This window comes from Pantherophis guttatus, chromosome 4 (assembly GCF_059756535.1).
Source record: "Pantherophis guttatus breed Tessera chromosome 4, ASM5975653v1, whole genome shotgun sequence".
In the NCBI taxonomy this organism is placed as follows: Eukaryota; Metazoa; Chordata; class Lepidosauria; order Squamata; family Colubridae; genus Pantherophis; species Pantherophis guttatus.
Window position 1 is genome coordinate 160,219,910 of NC_142066.1, and position 13,884 is coordinate 160,233,793.

The 13,884-nt window shown below is 61.7% G+C and overlaps 1 protein-coding gene across 5 annotated transcripts in view; it reads left to right on the forward strand.

The window, feature by feature from the left end:
• The window catches only part of AGAP3 (ArfGAP with GTPase domain, ankyrin repeat and PH domain 3), a 46,255-nt gene that overhangs the window by 17,026 nt on the left and 15,345 nt on the right, over window positions 1–13,884 (forward strand). For 4 of the 5 annotated variants that reach the window (XM_034423469.3, XM_034423470.3, XM_034423471.3 and 1 more), the window contains exons 2-11: window positions 2,953–3,011; window positions 3,912–3,999; window positions 4,830–4,915; window positions 5,083–5,224; window positions 5,736–5,870; window positions 5,999–6,126; window positions 6,814–6,969; window positions 9,839–9,925; window positions 12,375–12,479; window positions 13,678–13,861. In XM_034423469.3, the coding sequence (XP_034279360.1) occupies window positions 2,953–3,011; window positions 3,912–3,999; window positions 4,830–4,915; window positions 5,083–5,224; window positions 5,736–5,870; window positions 5,999–6,126; window positions 6,814–6,969; window positions 9,839–9,925; window positions 12,375–12,479; window positions 13,678–13,861 (1,170 nt within the window). Of the gene's footprint in view, window positions 1–2,952; window positions 3,012–3,911; window positions 4,000–4,829; window positions 4,916–5,082; window positions 5,225–5,735; window positions 5,871–5,998; window positions 6,127–6,813; window positions 6,970–8,526; window positions 9,550–9,838; window positions 9,926–12,374; window positions 12,480–13,677; window positions 13,862–13,884 lie in introns of those variants that run through there. The other variant, XM_034423472.3, reaches the window with a different exon arrangement.

A 13,884-nucleotide genomic window follows, 5' to 3' on the forward strand; every position in this document is an offset into this window, starting at 1 on the left:
TCGGTGACTCCGATTCTTGCTTGGGTGAAGGTTTCTGCACCCTGGCAGGGCCGGGTGGGATGCCAAGCAGTGGGAAGCAGGACTGTGTGTGTGTGTGTGCAAATGCCAAACCGGAAGTCTGCTGGGAAGTGTTGCGTGGGGGAGGAGGGAGGAAGGTGAGGATTAGAGAGTGGTTGGCCTGTTTTCCCTCTCGCCCGCTATTTTGGGGGCAAAGGTGAGGGGGGGATGCCCACTTGCAGAGCTGGGTCACAGGGCAGGTGGAATCAACCTGGAGGAGGTTTTCTCCCCCCCCCCCAATTGGGAGGAGAAGGTCCCCTTCTGGTCTGTGCCACCCCTTTTCCAAAGCCCAGCCTTTGGGGGGCACACCCTGAAATGCCAGGCGGGCCGGGTGTGTGTAGAAGGATGGCACGAGAGGCAGAGTGGCAGAGGGCGGGCCCAGGAAGGAAAGTGGTGGAGGGAGGACGGGCCCAGGCAACTCTCTTGCCTCTGCCAAGGGGGTGATGCCATTTATAGGGTTGGCAGTTTTTCGGGGGCAGGTCCCAGCAGGAAAGGGGAGGAGGGGCCGAACGGCAGTGCCGCCTCTGCCAGCTGCCAGGTGATGTGCCACTCTGGCTGGATTGGTCCTGCTGTTCCACAGCCAGTTGGGGCCCGCTGGCCTCCCCCCACCACATCGGGCTCCCAACAAGGGGGCTCCTTTCCCCCACTGGCTCTCCAGCTAAAGGGGCAGAATGACTGGGGGGGGGCCTCAGCTTCCGAGGAAGGCAAGGGGGGCGCTGGAGGGGGGAACAGCCTGACAGGGCCTGCCTGGGCAGGGCAGGGCAGGGCCGGGGCGTGATAGAACAGAGCCAAAGCCCAGGGGGAGGGGCAGGGGTGGCAAACAGGTTCTTTGACCTGGCAGAGAAGTGTGTGCCAAGATGCCCCCCCAGCTGTTGGAAAGGGAGGAGGGATGCTGGATCCCAAGGGGCTTCGGGGTGGGCGGGGTGCAGCCCTGGGGAGGGGCTCCCTAACTCCCCCCTCCCCCACTTGGCTACTCTGAGGAGTGTTGTGCCCTCCCCCACCAGCAGTACAGAGGGACGCTCTCCTGCCTCACGGTGGAGAAAGTGACCCCCCTCCCGCTCCTCTGCTTTGGGGGGGCTGTGCGGGGAGGCCCTGCTGCTTTGACAGGAAGAGACCTGTGGAACCAGTTTGGGTGTCGCCCAGCTAGGAGCTGCTGTGCAGGCAGACTGTGCGGGGGAGGGGGATCCAGAGGTCAGTGGGGCATATCTTGCAGCGGAGATCAACTGCCCCCCCATCTCTGGGGCCAGGGTCTGCCCTCCTGCACCCCTTCCGGTGTCCCCTGGGATTAAGGAATCTGGTCCTACTATGGTGCTGGGGGGGGGGGGGCTTTTGCTTTCCCTCCCATCTTTGAGGGCCTTGGCAGGCCCTGCTTGGGGGGAGGGCACTGCCACTCCGGGCAGACGGACTTAGGTGCTGCTGCCTTACCAGGGTGGGGAGTGATTGGCGTGATTCCTCAGGGACCCAAGTTCAAGGCCTGCCCCCCCTACCCCGGCTGTGGAAACTGCTTGATTGCATTGGCCCTGCCTACCTTGCAGGGTCGTTGTTGCAGAGAAACAGGGAGGGAGGGAGCTATGCGCTTTCTTCAAGAATCAGGTTCTCTCTTTTGGGGGGTGCGGAGGGGAGACGTGGGGTGTGGAAAGTGCATTTAGGGTTTGCTCCCATGAGGGTTACTTGGAGGGGGGGGCATCCATTTCCTGCTCTGGATGCTTCCTGACGGGAGCGGATGGCCGAGGGGGGACTAGATGAGCTTCGTGGGCCCTTCTTAGGATGGCTTGTGGACACGGCAGAGCCCTGGCAGTGGGGGACCCCCGTGTGGGCATGGGGAGGGGACAACTGGGCATGCAACTAGCTCAGTCGACTGGGAGGGCGCACTCTTTCTGTGTGTGGGGGGGGGAGGCTATGAGGGGGGGAGGCAACCGAGGGTCTCCGAATGAGGGGGAATCCAAGTGGGAGGGGGCCAAGGGAGGATTCACACTCGTGTTCTGGTAAGTGGGTCACTTGTGGTCCAGCCCCCCCTACCCGGACTCTGCTCCGTTTAGTGACAGGAGGGGCAGGACAGGACAGAGTTGTGTGAGCCTCCAGCCCCTCCTTTCCTGACACCTCTGCAGACAGGAAGAATGAGGCCTCTTCCCCACTGAGGGGTCTCTGAGTCATCCCCCCCTCCCCAAAATGTTTTTTCTTCCTGCTGAAGGGGGCTTCTGCCCGCCCCCCCCAAGTGCTGTCCTTCTGCTCCATAAAGGGGGAGGGAGCAGGTGCCCCCCCACTAGGCTGATGCCCCCAAAGCTGTGGCTCTTAGGGGGTCTTTCAAGCCACGAGGAAGGGGAGAATTTGGGAGAGGAGGGAGGAGTCTCCTGGCCCCGAGTCTGCGTTAGGACGAGAGTTGCCCCTTGGCTGCGGAAGATGTGCCACCCCCATCCGGTCAAGACCCCTGACAGCCCACTCTTCCCTGCCCAGCATGTAAGGGGCAGCAGAGACCCCCAAATGGCCACATCGACCCCTCCCTAGTCCCCTGCCTAGCTAGTGTCCCAAAACCCCCACTCATTTGCCTCTTCCCCCCTTCCCCCCCCCACAATGCAGACTGGGGCCAGAAGCCTTTGCCCCCCACATCTGCCCAAATGTCTGGTGCCTCCTGGCATGGGAGGGGGGATGCGGCAGGCTGAGGAAGCGGCTGAGGTCTTCTGGGTGGGGCATCGCACCCACTGGGGTCCCTGGGGCAGCAGAAGAGCCGTGGGGCCGGAGGAAGGGTCTCGGGACAAAAAGCCGGGCCTTTGGGATGCAGGGCTGGAGGGGGTCTTGGGAGCCATCTCTGGCGGTTGTGGGAGGGGAGCAACCCCACTCCTGCCCTCTGGTGGGCCGTGGGTGTGACCCTCTTTCACTCTCTCTCGCCCCCTACAGACTCCTTTGTGAATAGCCAGGAATGGACTTTGAGTCGCTCTGTGCCGGAGCTTAAAGTGGTAAGCAAAGGGGGAGGGGGCAGGTGAACTTCCTGCAAAGACGGGCCTCACACGCCCCCCGGTGGCCAAGAGGGGTTACTTCTGCCACCCGTTCTATTCTGTTGTTGGGGGAGGGGGGAAGGAAGCCAGGCTCTGGGGTGGGGTGGGGACCACGCCTCAGATCTGTCTCACTTCCTTTTGGATCTGCCTTAGAAATCCCCCTCCCCTTTTAGAGAGGGTCCTGCTCCCACCCTCCGCTGGCCCTTTGCAAATGCTCCTCTCACAGATGCACCTCTCTGGAAGCCCCCTCCCCAAGTTTAGCCAGGTCCCCCACAAATGAGTCCTCGAAGACCTTCCAGCTCCTCCTGAATGGTTAGAAAGGGGAGGCTTTAGCTCTGCCATGGGGGGGAGAGAGAATTTACACCCCCTTTCAGGAGACTTCGAAACCCGGGAGGGTGGATGGCAGGGAAGGCGGGGCCACAGGGCAGAAAGTCCCAGAAGTGGGGCCTGCTGGGTCTACACAGGGTCACTTCCCCCCCCCCATGCACACAATATCTGCAGCTGAACCCTGGCAAAAGGAACTGCCATGCCTCAGGAGCACAGAGGGTGGGCACAGATCTTTGAGTTAGGGTGCGGGCTGAGCACTTGTGGGGGTGGGGGGGAGAAATGCCCCTGTGTGGCATCTTGCGCTCATAACCCACTGATTGGGTGGGCTTCTCCAGTGCTTGCTTGGCACGTCTGGTGAGTCTCGGGGTACCCCTCTGTGGCCGGAGGAGAGTGTTGAGGGCAGAAGTCTTCGTGGGCCTCAGTTCGCTGAAATTCGGGCATTCAGGGGCTTCCCTCTTCCCTGGCCATCGCTGGGGGAGGGCATCTCCGGATGGGGGGGTGGGGGTTGTCCTCAGGCTCCCCTTTCTCTTGCAGGGGATTGTGGGTAACCTGTCCAGCGGGAAGTCGGCTTTGGTGCATCGCTACCTCACAGGGACCTACGTGCAGGAGGAATCCCCGGAAGGTCAGTGGCCGCCCCTGGGGTGGGCTGGGAAGGGTGGGGGGTCCTGCAAGAGAAAAGGGGGCACCAAAGAACTCCCCATTGCAAGCAGAAGCCCCCAGCGCAGCCCCCGCCCCCAAGCCAATGAAAGGGCCAAGAGAAGTAACGGAGGGACACCCCCCCTCCCGTGTTCCCTGTCTCCCCACAGGGAAGGGTGTGTCCTCAGCCCACCTCTCCTCTCTTTGGCCAAGTGGGGGCAGCCCCTCTCTTGGCTCCCCTCCTGGACCTGTTCCAGCCTTCCTGGGAAGGGGATAGGGGGGGTCTCTTGGGTGCCAGGAAGCTCCTTGAAAGTCCTTATTTTACAAACTGCGGAGGGGTTGTACTTGAACGGAATCCTCCCTGCTTTTGGGATATTATGCAGGGCACAGGTGGACCCTGTGTGGTTGCATCTGGTTTTGGGAGTCCAGCGGAAGGGGGGAACTTCCTAGCCAGCCCAACCCCCCACCCCAGAAGTGTGGCAGTCCTCTCTGTGGAGGGTGTTGCGGTTGGCAAGCAGTTCTGTGCCAGGCTGGCCTTCTGTGGGGCGGGATGGTGGGCTGTGCCACACCAGAGGGTTCCTGTGTCCTCAGGAGCAGGAGGAGGGGCTTCCCCTCCTGGCTCCTCAGAAATTGGGGAGGGGGAATTTTGCTTTCTTGGGGAGTCTCGATCCCACCCGCCTTCATGGAGCCTGCAGCAGGAGGGACTGACCCAACAGGGTGAGGGAGCATGGTCTGGGGCCTCCTGCCCCAATCTGAAGTTTGCCCAGGAGGGACGGGTCCCGCAGACTGATCCGGCACCTCTCTCCCCATCATCAGGCGGCCGATTCAAGAAGGAGATTGTGGTGGACGGACAAAGTTACCTCTTGCTGATTCGCGATGAAGGGGGACCCCCCGAGCTGCAAGTAGGGCACCTCTCCCCACCCCCACTCTTTCCCTGGTACAAGGGGCTAGCCGACAACTGGCAGCTCCCGGGTGCTCTTCTCTCGGCCGCACGGAACTTGCCAGTCAAATACTGGCCTGGCCCTGAGACCTCCCGCCTCCCTGATCATCCCCGGTCCTCCTCTTCCAGTTCGCCGCCTGGGTAGACGCGGTGGTCTTCGTCTTCAGCCTGGAGGATGAGATCAGCTTCCAAACAGTGTACAACTACTATCTGCGCCTCTGCAGTTACCGGAACACTTCGGAGGTGCCCATGGTGCTTGTAGGCACACAAGGTAGGCCGGGTTCACTGATCATCAGGGAAGGATGGTGGCTGAGGGCCTCTATTGGAAGGGACGGTAGCCGACCGACTGTGTTCTGGCCCAGGACTACAATCACCCCCAGCGTGGTAGAGCTGGGGATGGGGACTCCCCCCTCCCTCCTTTCAGAAGGGGTCTTTGCCCATGAGCCTCCTCAATTCTCAGTTCCTTTTGCCGGCAGGGCACAAAGTGGAGGGGGGCTTTGATACTACCCTTCCCTGAGGTCCTTAACCCTTAGATTTCAGCTGGGGGTGGGTGGAGGTTGGGTGCTGTGGCTCAGCCAGCTTTGGATCCCTTCCTCGCAGGGCTGGCATCCTGGAGCCCTTGCCGTGTGGGCCAGTTACCAACCTCCCTCCCTTGGTTCCGTCCTCTGGCAAGGCCAGGAGACTCTCTCTGCTGCTTGGGGGGTGCAGGGGACCTTAAACCCCCGGTTCAGAGCAACCCCCGGTTCAGAGCGGCTCCTGCCCCATCTGTGCCCCCCACACAGATGCCATCAGCGCCACCAACCCCCGGGTGATTGATGACTCCCGGGCCAGGAAGCTCTCAAACGACCTGAAGCGTTGTACCTACTACGAGACGTGTGCTACTTATGGGCTGAATGTGGAACGCGTCTTCCAGGATGGTAGGACAGAGGGGAACCTGGGAGGGGAGGGGGGAGATGGTCTCCTGCCCAGGGCTGCTCTTCCTGTGCCCGTGGCCGGTTCAAACAGCCTCTCCCCCCCCCTCTCTCTCTGCCCACCCCACCCCCAGTGGCACAAAAGGTGGTGGCCTTACGGAAGAAGCAGCAGCTCTCCATCGGGCCCTGCAAGTCGCTGCCCAATTCGCCCAGCCACTCCTCTGTCTCGGCCGCCTCCGTGCCCGCTGTCCACATCAACCAGGTGGGGCTGAGCAGAGGGGGGCCCACTTGCGGAGGGTGGGCGTGTGGGATGGTGGTGGGCACAGTGCAGCTTCCGGGAATCCTGTGTGCGCTGCCTTGTGTGAGGCAGAGAGAGGCCATGGCAGGCATCTGGTCAGGATCTTGGGATCCTTTCTGCCCCGAGCAAATGCCCCCCCGGGGCTTGGGACCCCCACTCACTTTCCTTAGGCACCCTGTTTCCTTTTGGCTGCTGTGTGGGTTTAGGCCGCCCTCCTTGGCCAGGTGTATGGTCTAAGAGGGGCGCCCCATGGCTCCTGCTGGGGCGCCAAACCATCTGGGTTGGGAAACTCTGTCCTGGTAGTTTCCGGTGCCTGGGCAGCTGTCCCAGGGCTGCCTCCTGAGGGTGGGGAGTGGGTTCCTTGGAGAGGGCCTTGGATTCCTGCTGCCTGAGAATTTGAGGTGGGGCACGGGGAGAGCAGCATGGGCCCTGGGGGTGGCTATTAGGATTACGGTTGGTGTCCCCACTTCCATCACCCTGAGTAAGAGGGGGCACAGCGGCTGGCCAGGCCAGGTGACAGAAGTGGGAGGAGAGGAACAGGGGTTTTTAGCCAGGGTGGGGGGCAGATGTTTTGCTTAGGCAAAAGACAGGGCCAGGGTTGGGCAGCCGGCCTGGGATCCCATGGCTCACAGCTTGCCCACTTGTGCTCAGGCTGCCAACGGGGGTGGGGCCTTCAGCGACTACTCGTCCTCGGTGCCCTCCACGCCCAGCATCAGCCAGCGGGAGCTGCGGATCGAGACCATCGCGGCCTCCAACACCCCCACCCCCATCCGCAAGCAGTCCAAACGCCGGTCCAACATCTTCACAGTGAGTCCTGGGGGAGGGAAGGCAGGTAGGGGGCAGTGCCCGAGTTCAGCAGCTCTCCTCTCGCGAAGGGCTGGGCTTAGCCACAGAGCTCGAATGGGCCAGCTGGGGTGAACTGCCAAGCCCACCCCCTGAACTGTACAGCTTCGGGGAGGGGACTGTACGGGGAGTTAGAAGGACTCTGTGGGACTCAGGCAACTTGGTTGCTGCCCTCCCCCATGAGGAGGAATGGGATCCGTCTCCCCCAAGGCAAGAAAGTGGTGGTGGGGAGGGAAGCCTTGCAGAGAGGGTCTGACTGGAAGATGGGTATGTCCCTCTCTGGGATTTTCCAGTCCTTAAGACCTTCAATCAGTGATATCTTCCCCCCCACAACCCTGACAGGGCTGGCTTGGAGTTCTGGTGCCACAAATGGATTTTTTGGTAGCGGGGAGTGAGGCCAAATGCCCCCGTTTGTGGGGGGGGGGAGTATGAAAAGTAGATCCAGTAGGAAGCCCCCCCCATCTCGCAACCCCTTGAAGAAAACCCACCCGCTGGGCGCTCCAGGCACGAGATGGACGGTCCTTTCGGTATCCAAAGGTTGCGTCCACACTTGGACCTTGGCTGGCCAGCTCTGCGTGCAGGGAAAGACCGCCCCCTGGAGGCCCTAGGGGGGAGGGCTGGTCTGGGCCCACAGAGAGGAGACCCCCCCCATATAGTTGAAGTGCACAGCAAGGGCTCCCTCAGGGCCCTCCCCTCCCCACGGTTGGAAGGGAGTCCCTTTGGTGCTGGGAGGGGGCGGTCTCCATTTGACTCCCCTTGGCCAGCCCTGGAGGCCGCTGCTGCGTGAACGTTTCCTCCATACACCCCCCCCCTCCCATACATGGCTGCTTTTGAGTCTCTGCTGTTTTGGCTCTGCCCTCATGGCTTCCTCCCTTGCATGAGTGCCTTCCTGCACACAGCTCCCTCCCCTCTTCTGCCCCACCTGTGCCCTCTGCCTCCTGCTTCTGCTGCGCTCGCTCTGCTTGGTGGGGAGAGGGAGAGGGATCTGTCCTGTGTGGCCTCCCCCTGGAATGGCTTGTGATTGGCACCCTGCCTTGCCTGATGCTTCTCCGGGTCGTCCTCTGGCTGCCTCCGAACGCCCAGATGTGGGCCAGCTGTCCCATAGCTTCTGGGCTGGTTGCAATTGCTGTCATCTTGGGCCAATGGGCAGCCTGACCTGAAGGGGAGGGGGCTTTGGAGCAGTTTTGGGGCTCCCCCTGCTTCTAGAGGCTGGGCTGCTTCCTCTCCCCCCTCCCCCCCAGATTCTGCCCCTCCTGGCTCCTCCTCTCTCCCCCCCGCCCTTCCCCTGCACGGCTTCCTCTTCTCCTGACAATAGTGCAGCAGGGGTTCTGGCCAGCAGGGGGAACCAGACGCTCGCTGTCTGCTGCTGCTCAGCTGGTTGTTTGCTGCTGCCGCCACCGCTGCCGCCACCCCTCCCCAGCTTTGCTTCCGATGGTGTGGTCGGTCGGTGTGCTTGGTCTCCACCGTCAGGCCGCGTCCCTGTTCTAATCTGCCGACCTCTCTATTCTCTCGATGTTGCAGATCTGCGCCAATGTTTCCACCTTTTCATCCACCAAACGGCCTTTCCAAGTCCTTCCAAATTAGAAGACTACCCCCCCACCCCCCACCCCTGGCTTCCTCCTCGCAGGCTGCTCAGTACCAATTCTCTCCCTTCTCGTTGCTCTCCAGGGCCGGATCAGGGGCAGGCACTGGGACTGATCTCAGATTAGTGGCCTGCCCTGCCCGCTGCCTGCCCGCCCGCCTGCCTGCCGCTTGCTCACTCGGGTCCCCCTCCTCCCGGAGACACGCAGGAGCCTTTCTCCCCTCCTCCCCCCCCTCCATAAAGCGTCTGAGCGCTGCACTTTAACCCGGGACTGGTGGGCGTGTGGAGGAACGCCTGGTGGCGGCGGCGGCGGCACCTCGGAAGACGGACGGGACCACCGGAATGTGCCAGGAGATGGAGGGGCCAAGGGACGCTTTGCTGCCGTTCGCGCCCGCTGCTCCTCGCTCTCCGTCTCCCTTTTTCCTTCCTTCTTCCCTCCTGCATGGACGTGTCCTCTTCCTCCTCCTCCTCCTTTTCTCCCTCTTCTGAGCAAAGCAGCCGTCTGCGGCTCAGCCTTCTTCTGAGCTCATCGGTCGGGACAGGAGGGCCCCTCCAGAGCGGCAGGGCTAGTGGCCGGCTGCCTCGAGGGATGGACGGACGGACGGAGGGCTTGCGTGGATGATGGACGGCCGAGGGAGGAAGCCGCTCCTGCTGCCATTCGTGTGGTTCTGAATGTATCAATTGCGCCCTGTGCCGTGACTCTCGCAATCCTCTCTACTGTGTCGAATGCCTTCAATGGACTGTACATTCCTGGCTTTATTTATTGATCCATTTATTTATTCAGATGATGGTGATGAATTCGAGTTCTCTCTTTCTCTCTTTCTCTCTCTCTCTCTCTCCGTCCTCCGCCTGTTCTCAGTGTAAAGTCAGCTGTTTCATGTTGATGCTCTTTTGTAACATGACATCTGCGACAGACTTTGTAAGGTGCCAGTTGTGTTCACCCAATAAACGGTTGGACTGAGGAGGGCTGGTGCTGTTCTTTCTGGCTTCCGCCGCCTCTGCCCTCCCCGCGCCTTTTCCTCCGCTGCTGCCACTGCCTCTGCTTTCCTGCTCCCATCCCATACTGCTCTCGTCTGCCACTGCATCCTGTGGCCTTGTGTTGTGTGGATGGTGTGCGTGCGTGAGTGTGTCAGCTGGGCTGCCAGGGTGCCTGGGTAGGTGGGGTGGGGGGAAGCCCCGGCTTCTCGGCCCCCCCAGCCCTGCCTTCTCCCCGGGGGGGCTAACGCTCACCTCTCTCTCCTTCTCTTCTAGTCTCGGAAAGGTCCCGATATCGAGCGGAAGCCCCCCGAGAGTAAGGCGGACACGATTGGCAGCGGGCGGGCCATTCCCATTAAGCAGGTTGGCATTTCTCTCCCTCCTCCCGCATCGCGCCCGGCAGCGGGCCCAGTGCTTGGCAGGTGGGCCAGCAGGGGGGGCGGGAGAGCAGAGGCGGGGAAAAGGGGGGGCCGGGCGGGGAGAGGCGTCTCCGTGTTGGGCCCTGCTGTTTCTCCATGCCATGTTTGCGTTGACCGTCTGTGCCCGTGTGTGTTGTGCAGCGTGCCTCTTCTGTGCCCTTGGAAAAACCCACGCCGGGCGTCCCTGTGGGCAGGGGCATCGCTGGCCCTCCATCCTGCTTTGCTTTGCCTTCATCAATGTTGGGAGTGGGTAAACCTCTGCCCAGGGATGAAGGGGAGGAATCCCATCTGTTCAGTCCTGGACCCCCCCCCCCCCGGTGCTGCTCACTTGGGGCCCCTTTGCTTTCCCCCAGGGACGGTGGCAGTTTCCAGCCTGGGGAGGGTCGGGGCCTCTCTGGACAAAGGGGAGGTAGGGGGCTTGCTTCCCCCTTCCCCCTGACAGGCAGTAGAGGGTTTGTTGTGGCTTTCCTTCCTAGGTTGGGTGGTGTCTCGGGGCAGGGCGAGGAAAACGCTTTCTCCATGGTGAATTGAGCTTGCAGGAAAGGGGGCCTCTGGCTCTGCAGACCGGCCCCCTGTCCTGTCTCTGTGGCCCCCACCCTTCTAGGCAAAGACCACCATCCCAGTATAAAAAGGGGTCTCCAGCTACAGGACAGGGATGGTGCCTACGGCCAGGTGTGTCTGTGGAGGTTGGCCCTACCCCACATGAGGGCCAGCAAGTGGCGGGGAAGCCCCTGGGGGGGAGGTCCACCCCCTGGCGCTTCCAGCCCTGTCCTGCCGAGGGCGGGGGTTGGCGTGTGTCTACTCCAGTGCAGGCTGGGCCGGGGGTTCCTCCTTGGAGGGAGCTGGGATCGTGCTGGGAGCTTAGATTACATTTAAATTGCCATTTGCATTTTCCAATCAATCCGCGGCTTTACAATTAAGTTTGGTGTTAAAATTCTTAGCGAAAAGTGAGCGGAAGGGAGATTTGTGGGGGAAAGTGGTCCTGGGGGGGCCATTGGCTCTGCCTGCTTCATTACCCCGGATATTGTCGCTGCTGCTGCCGCCGCCGCTGCCGCCTCCGCAGTGGGGAGGGGGCTGCTCCCGCCAATGCCGGGCATGGGGGGGTGGAGGAGAAGAGGGGAGCCCCCTGCTCTGCCAGGGAGGGTCAAGGGTGTGCTGCCGAGGGAGGGAGGAGAGGAGGGGGCTCTGGGCAACTGGTGGATTGCTCAGCCTTACAGGGGGGGCTTGCAGAAGAGACCCCCTGCCCATCCTGGCCCCCTCCTCCCTCCCAAAGTTGTTGGTTTCCCATCCAGCCAGAAGGCCTGGTCTGTGGAATCTCTTGCATCCTGGATCAAGCTGCCCCCCTCCATTCTTTCTTTGGGGAGGGGGCTTTTGCACACAAGGCGGGGGGCTCAGGACAGAAGACGCTGCCGTGCTGCTTTTGGGGCACAAGAGGGAAAGGCCCCCAGGCTGCATTTGGAGTGCCCCTGCCAGCAGCTCTTCTGGCTGCTTCTCCAGGGAGGGTGGGGGGACAAAGGGCAAGATTTAGGCATGCCCCTTGCAAGCTCAGTTTGTGGGCCAGCAACTGGCTGGAGAAGGGGAGGGTGTTGTAGCTGTGCTGGTCCTTGGCAGCCGCTTCGGTGGGAGGTCCCATTTTGAGGCGCTGCCAGGAGCCCCCCCTTCCAGCCCGGGGGGACCGTCTCCTGAGGCAGCCCCAAGCAGGCCATCACATCTACTCCATTGCAGCCATGTTTTCCGGTGGGCGTCTGATCCTGTTGGAACATCTGCATGGGGGACAGCCCAGGATCTTGATTTGCGGCACAGGGAAGATCAGGCAGAAGTTTGGCATTTGTTTGATGCTCACTTGGTTGACCCTCTCACTGCTTTTCCAGAACCCCTCTCAGTCCTGGGGTGGCAGATCACTGGCATCGCTTTGGCCAGCTCTTGTTGGCAGGCGGGGTGGGGGTGAAAGGAAACCGGGTGGGGGGCATCTCTACATGGACGCCATGAAGTGTCTGGGCTGAACATCAGGGTCCCTCTGGCAGCGGCCTTTCTCTGCCCTGGGGAGGGGGCTGCCTCGGCACAACTGACCAGTGAGAAGAAAGGTGAACCCCACGGAGCTGCAGTCCTGTGGCAACTCCTTGGCTTGGATCCAGGATTGGGGCGCTGGACGGGACAGGAATGGACAGCTGCCTCCTGCTGGAAGACCGAGGGGATCTCTTGGGAGCGCGCCCCCGTTTCCTGTGCCCCAGAGCAGAAGTGGGCTTTGGTTTGGGGGGATGCTGCCTCTGACAAAGCTCAAGCGCTTGTGGGGCAAAGGTGGGCTGGTGTGGGGCCGCTGGGAGAAGAGAGCCCGGCGGGGGAGGCGAGACCCGGCTGAGGTCCTGTTGATGTCCAGTGCTCTTCATCCCCAGGGAGTGCTCCTGAAACGCAGCGGGAAGTCCCTGAACAAGGAGTGGAAGAAGAAGTATGTGACCCTCTGTGACAACGGAGTCCTCACCTACCACCCCAGCCTCCATGTGAGTTTTTTTTGGTGGGGGGGAGGACTTGTTGAGGGAGGCTGTGCCTTGCCGGATGTTGGTCACCGGGGAGTTCCCATCTTTCTCACTTCGCTAAGGGCTTTGCCGATGCTGCCTATCACAGTTTGTGCCCAGACCAGGTGCGTGCGGCAGAGAAGGATGGACTGTCCCATGCCTGGCCCCTGGCTGTGCCAAGGACTTTCCTCTCTGCCCCTAAAGGGCAGGATGGCACCACGGCCGGTTCCAGATTCTCTGCAACCTGGCACTGCCGCCCTGTCCCGCACCTGAGGCGAAGAGGGAGGGGTACCCACACCTCCCCCCGAGCAGGTCTTTTCCTGCTGACGTGGGGTCCCCCCCCCGCGCCACCTCTGCCCTCCATCCTGCCGAGGAGACGCAGAGGCGTTGGCGGCGGCAGCGGCAGCCCCGATGCCAGGAAGCGCCTCCCCTTCTGCAGCCACTGGAGCCATTCACACAATCACCTTCTGTTAATTCTATCTGCAACATCAATTAAATTGTTTGTAGAAGCTAATTGAATGTGGCTTAATCACACATCTTAATAGCTTTCCACGCTTTGAACTCGTTGTTAATTCCAGTAATAAAATGAAATGAGAGAACTGGCTGCGTAATTAGCGAGGAGGCTTGGGAAGAAATTGCTGTTTTATGGCATGGCAGTAAATGCGGCACGTTGGTGACCGAGCTGGATAGCAGGGGTGGCACTCCACGCGCGGCAGCGGGCGGCCTTGCCAGAGCGCCCAGCCACAGCCACGCTTCTGCTGAGGCAGGGAAACCCTCCCCGGTGGGGCTGGGTGAGCGGGGTGCGGAGGGGCGCACCTGGCACGGGAGGGGAGAACTGCGGAAGGTCCTTGTGGAGGGAGAGGCAGCTTTTCTGCTTGCTCCCTGTAAGGGAGACTCGGGAGAAAGAAGGATGGAGGACGTGGTTAGGGGGGGTGCAGGTGGAGGATGACGGAGCAGAACTCCCTGGGTCTGGCGGCGGGGCCTTCCCCGACTATGAGGGTCTCGCCAAGCCAGCCCAGGGGGAACTATAGGTTTTCCCAGTTTCCCGTTCGGTTATGGGCCTGGGGAAGGAGATATTCCCAGGCCTTCGAGCCAGAAGCAGGGCAGGTGGGTGGGTGAAAGCAAGTGAGGTGGAGTGGATCCAACCTGTCTTCCCTCCTGCCCCCTCTGCCCCCCTCCCCAGGACTACATGCAGAACGTCCACGGGAAGGAGATCGATTTGCTGAGGACGACGGTAAAGGTGCCCGGCAAGAGGCTCCCCCGGGCGGCCACCACTGCCGCCCCTGCTGCCTCTGCCCCCAGTGCCAGCCCCAAGACCAACGGTTTGGCCAAGGAGAGGAGCGCCCTGCCCTTCCCCGGCGGATCCAGTAAGGGCCTAGAGCTGCGGGGA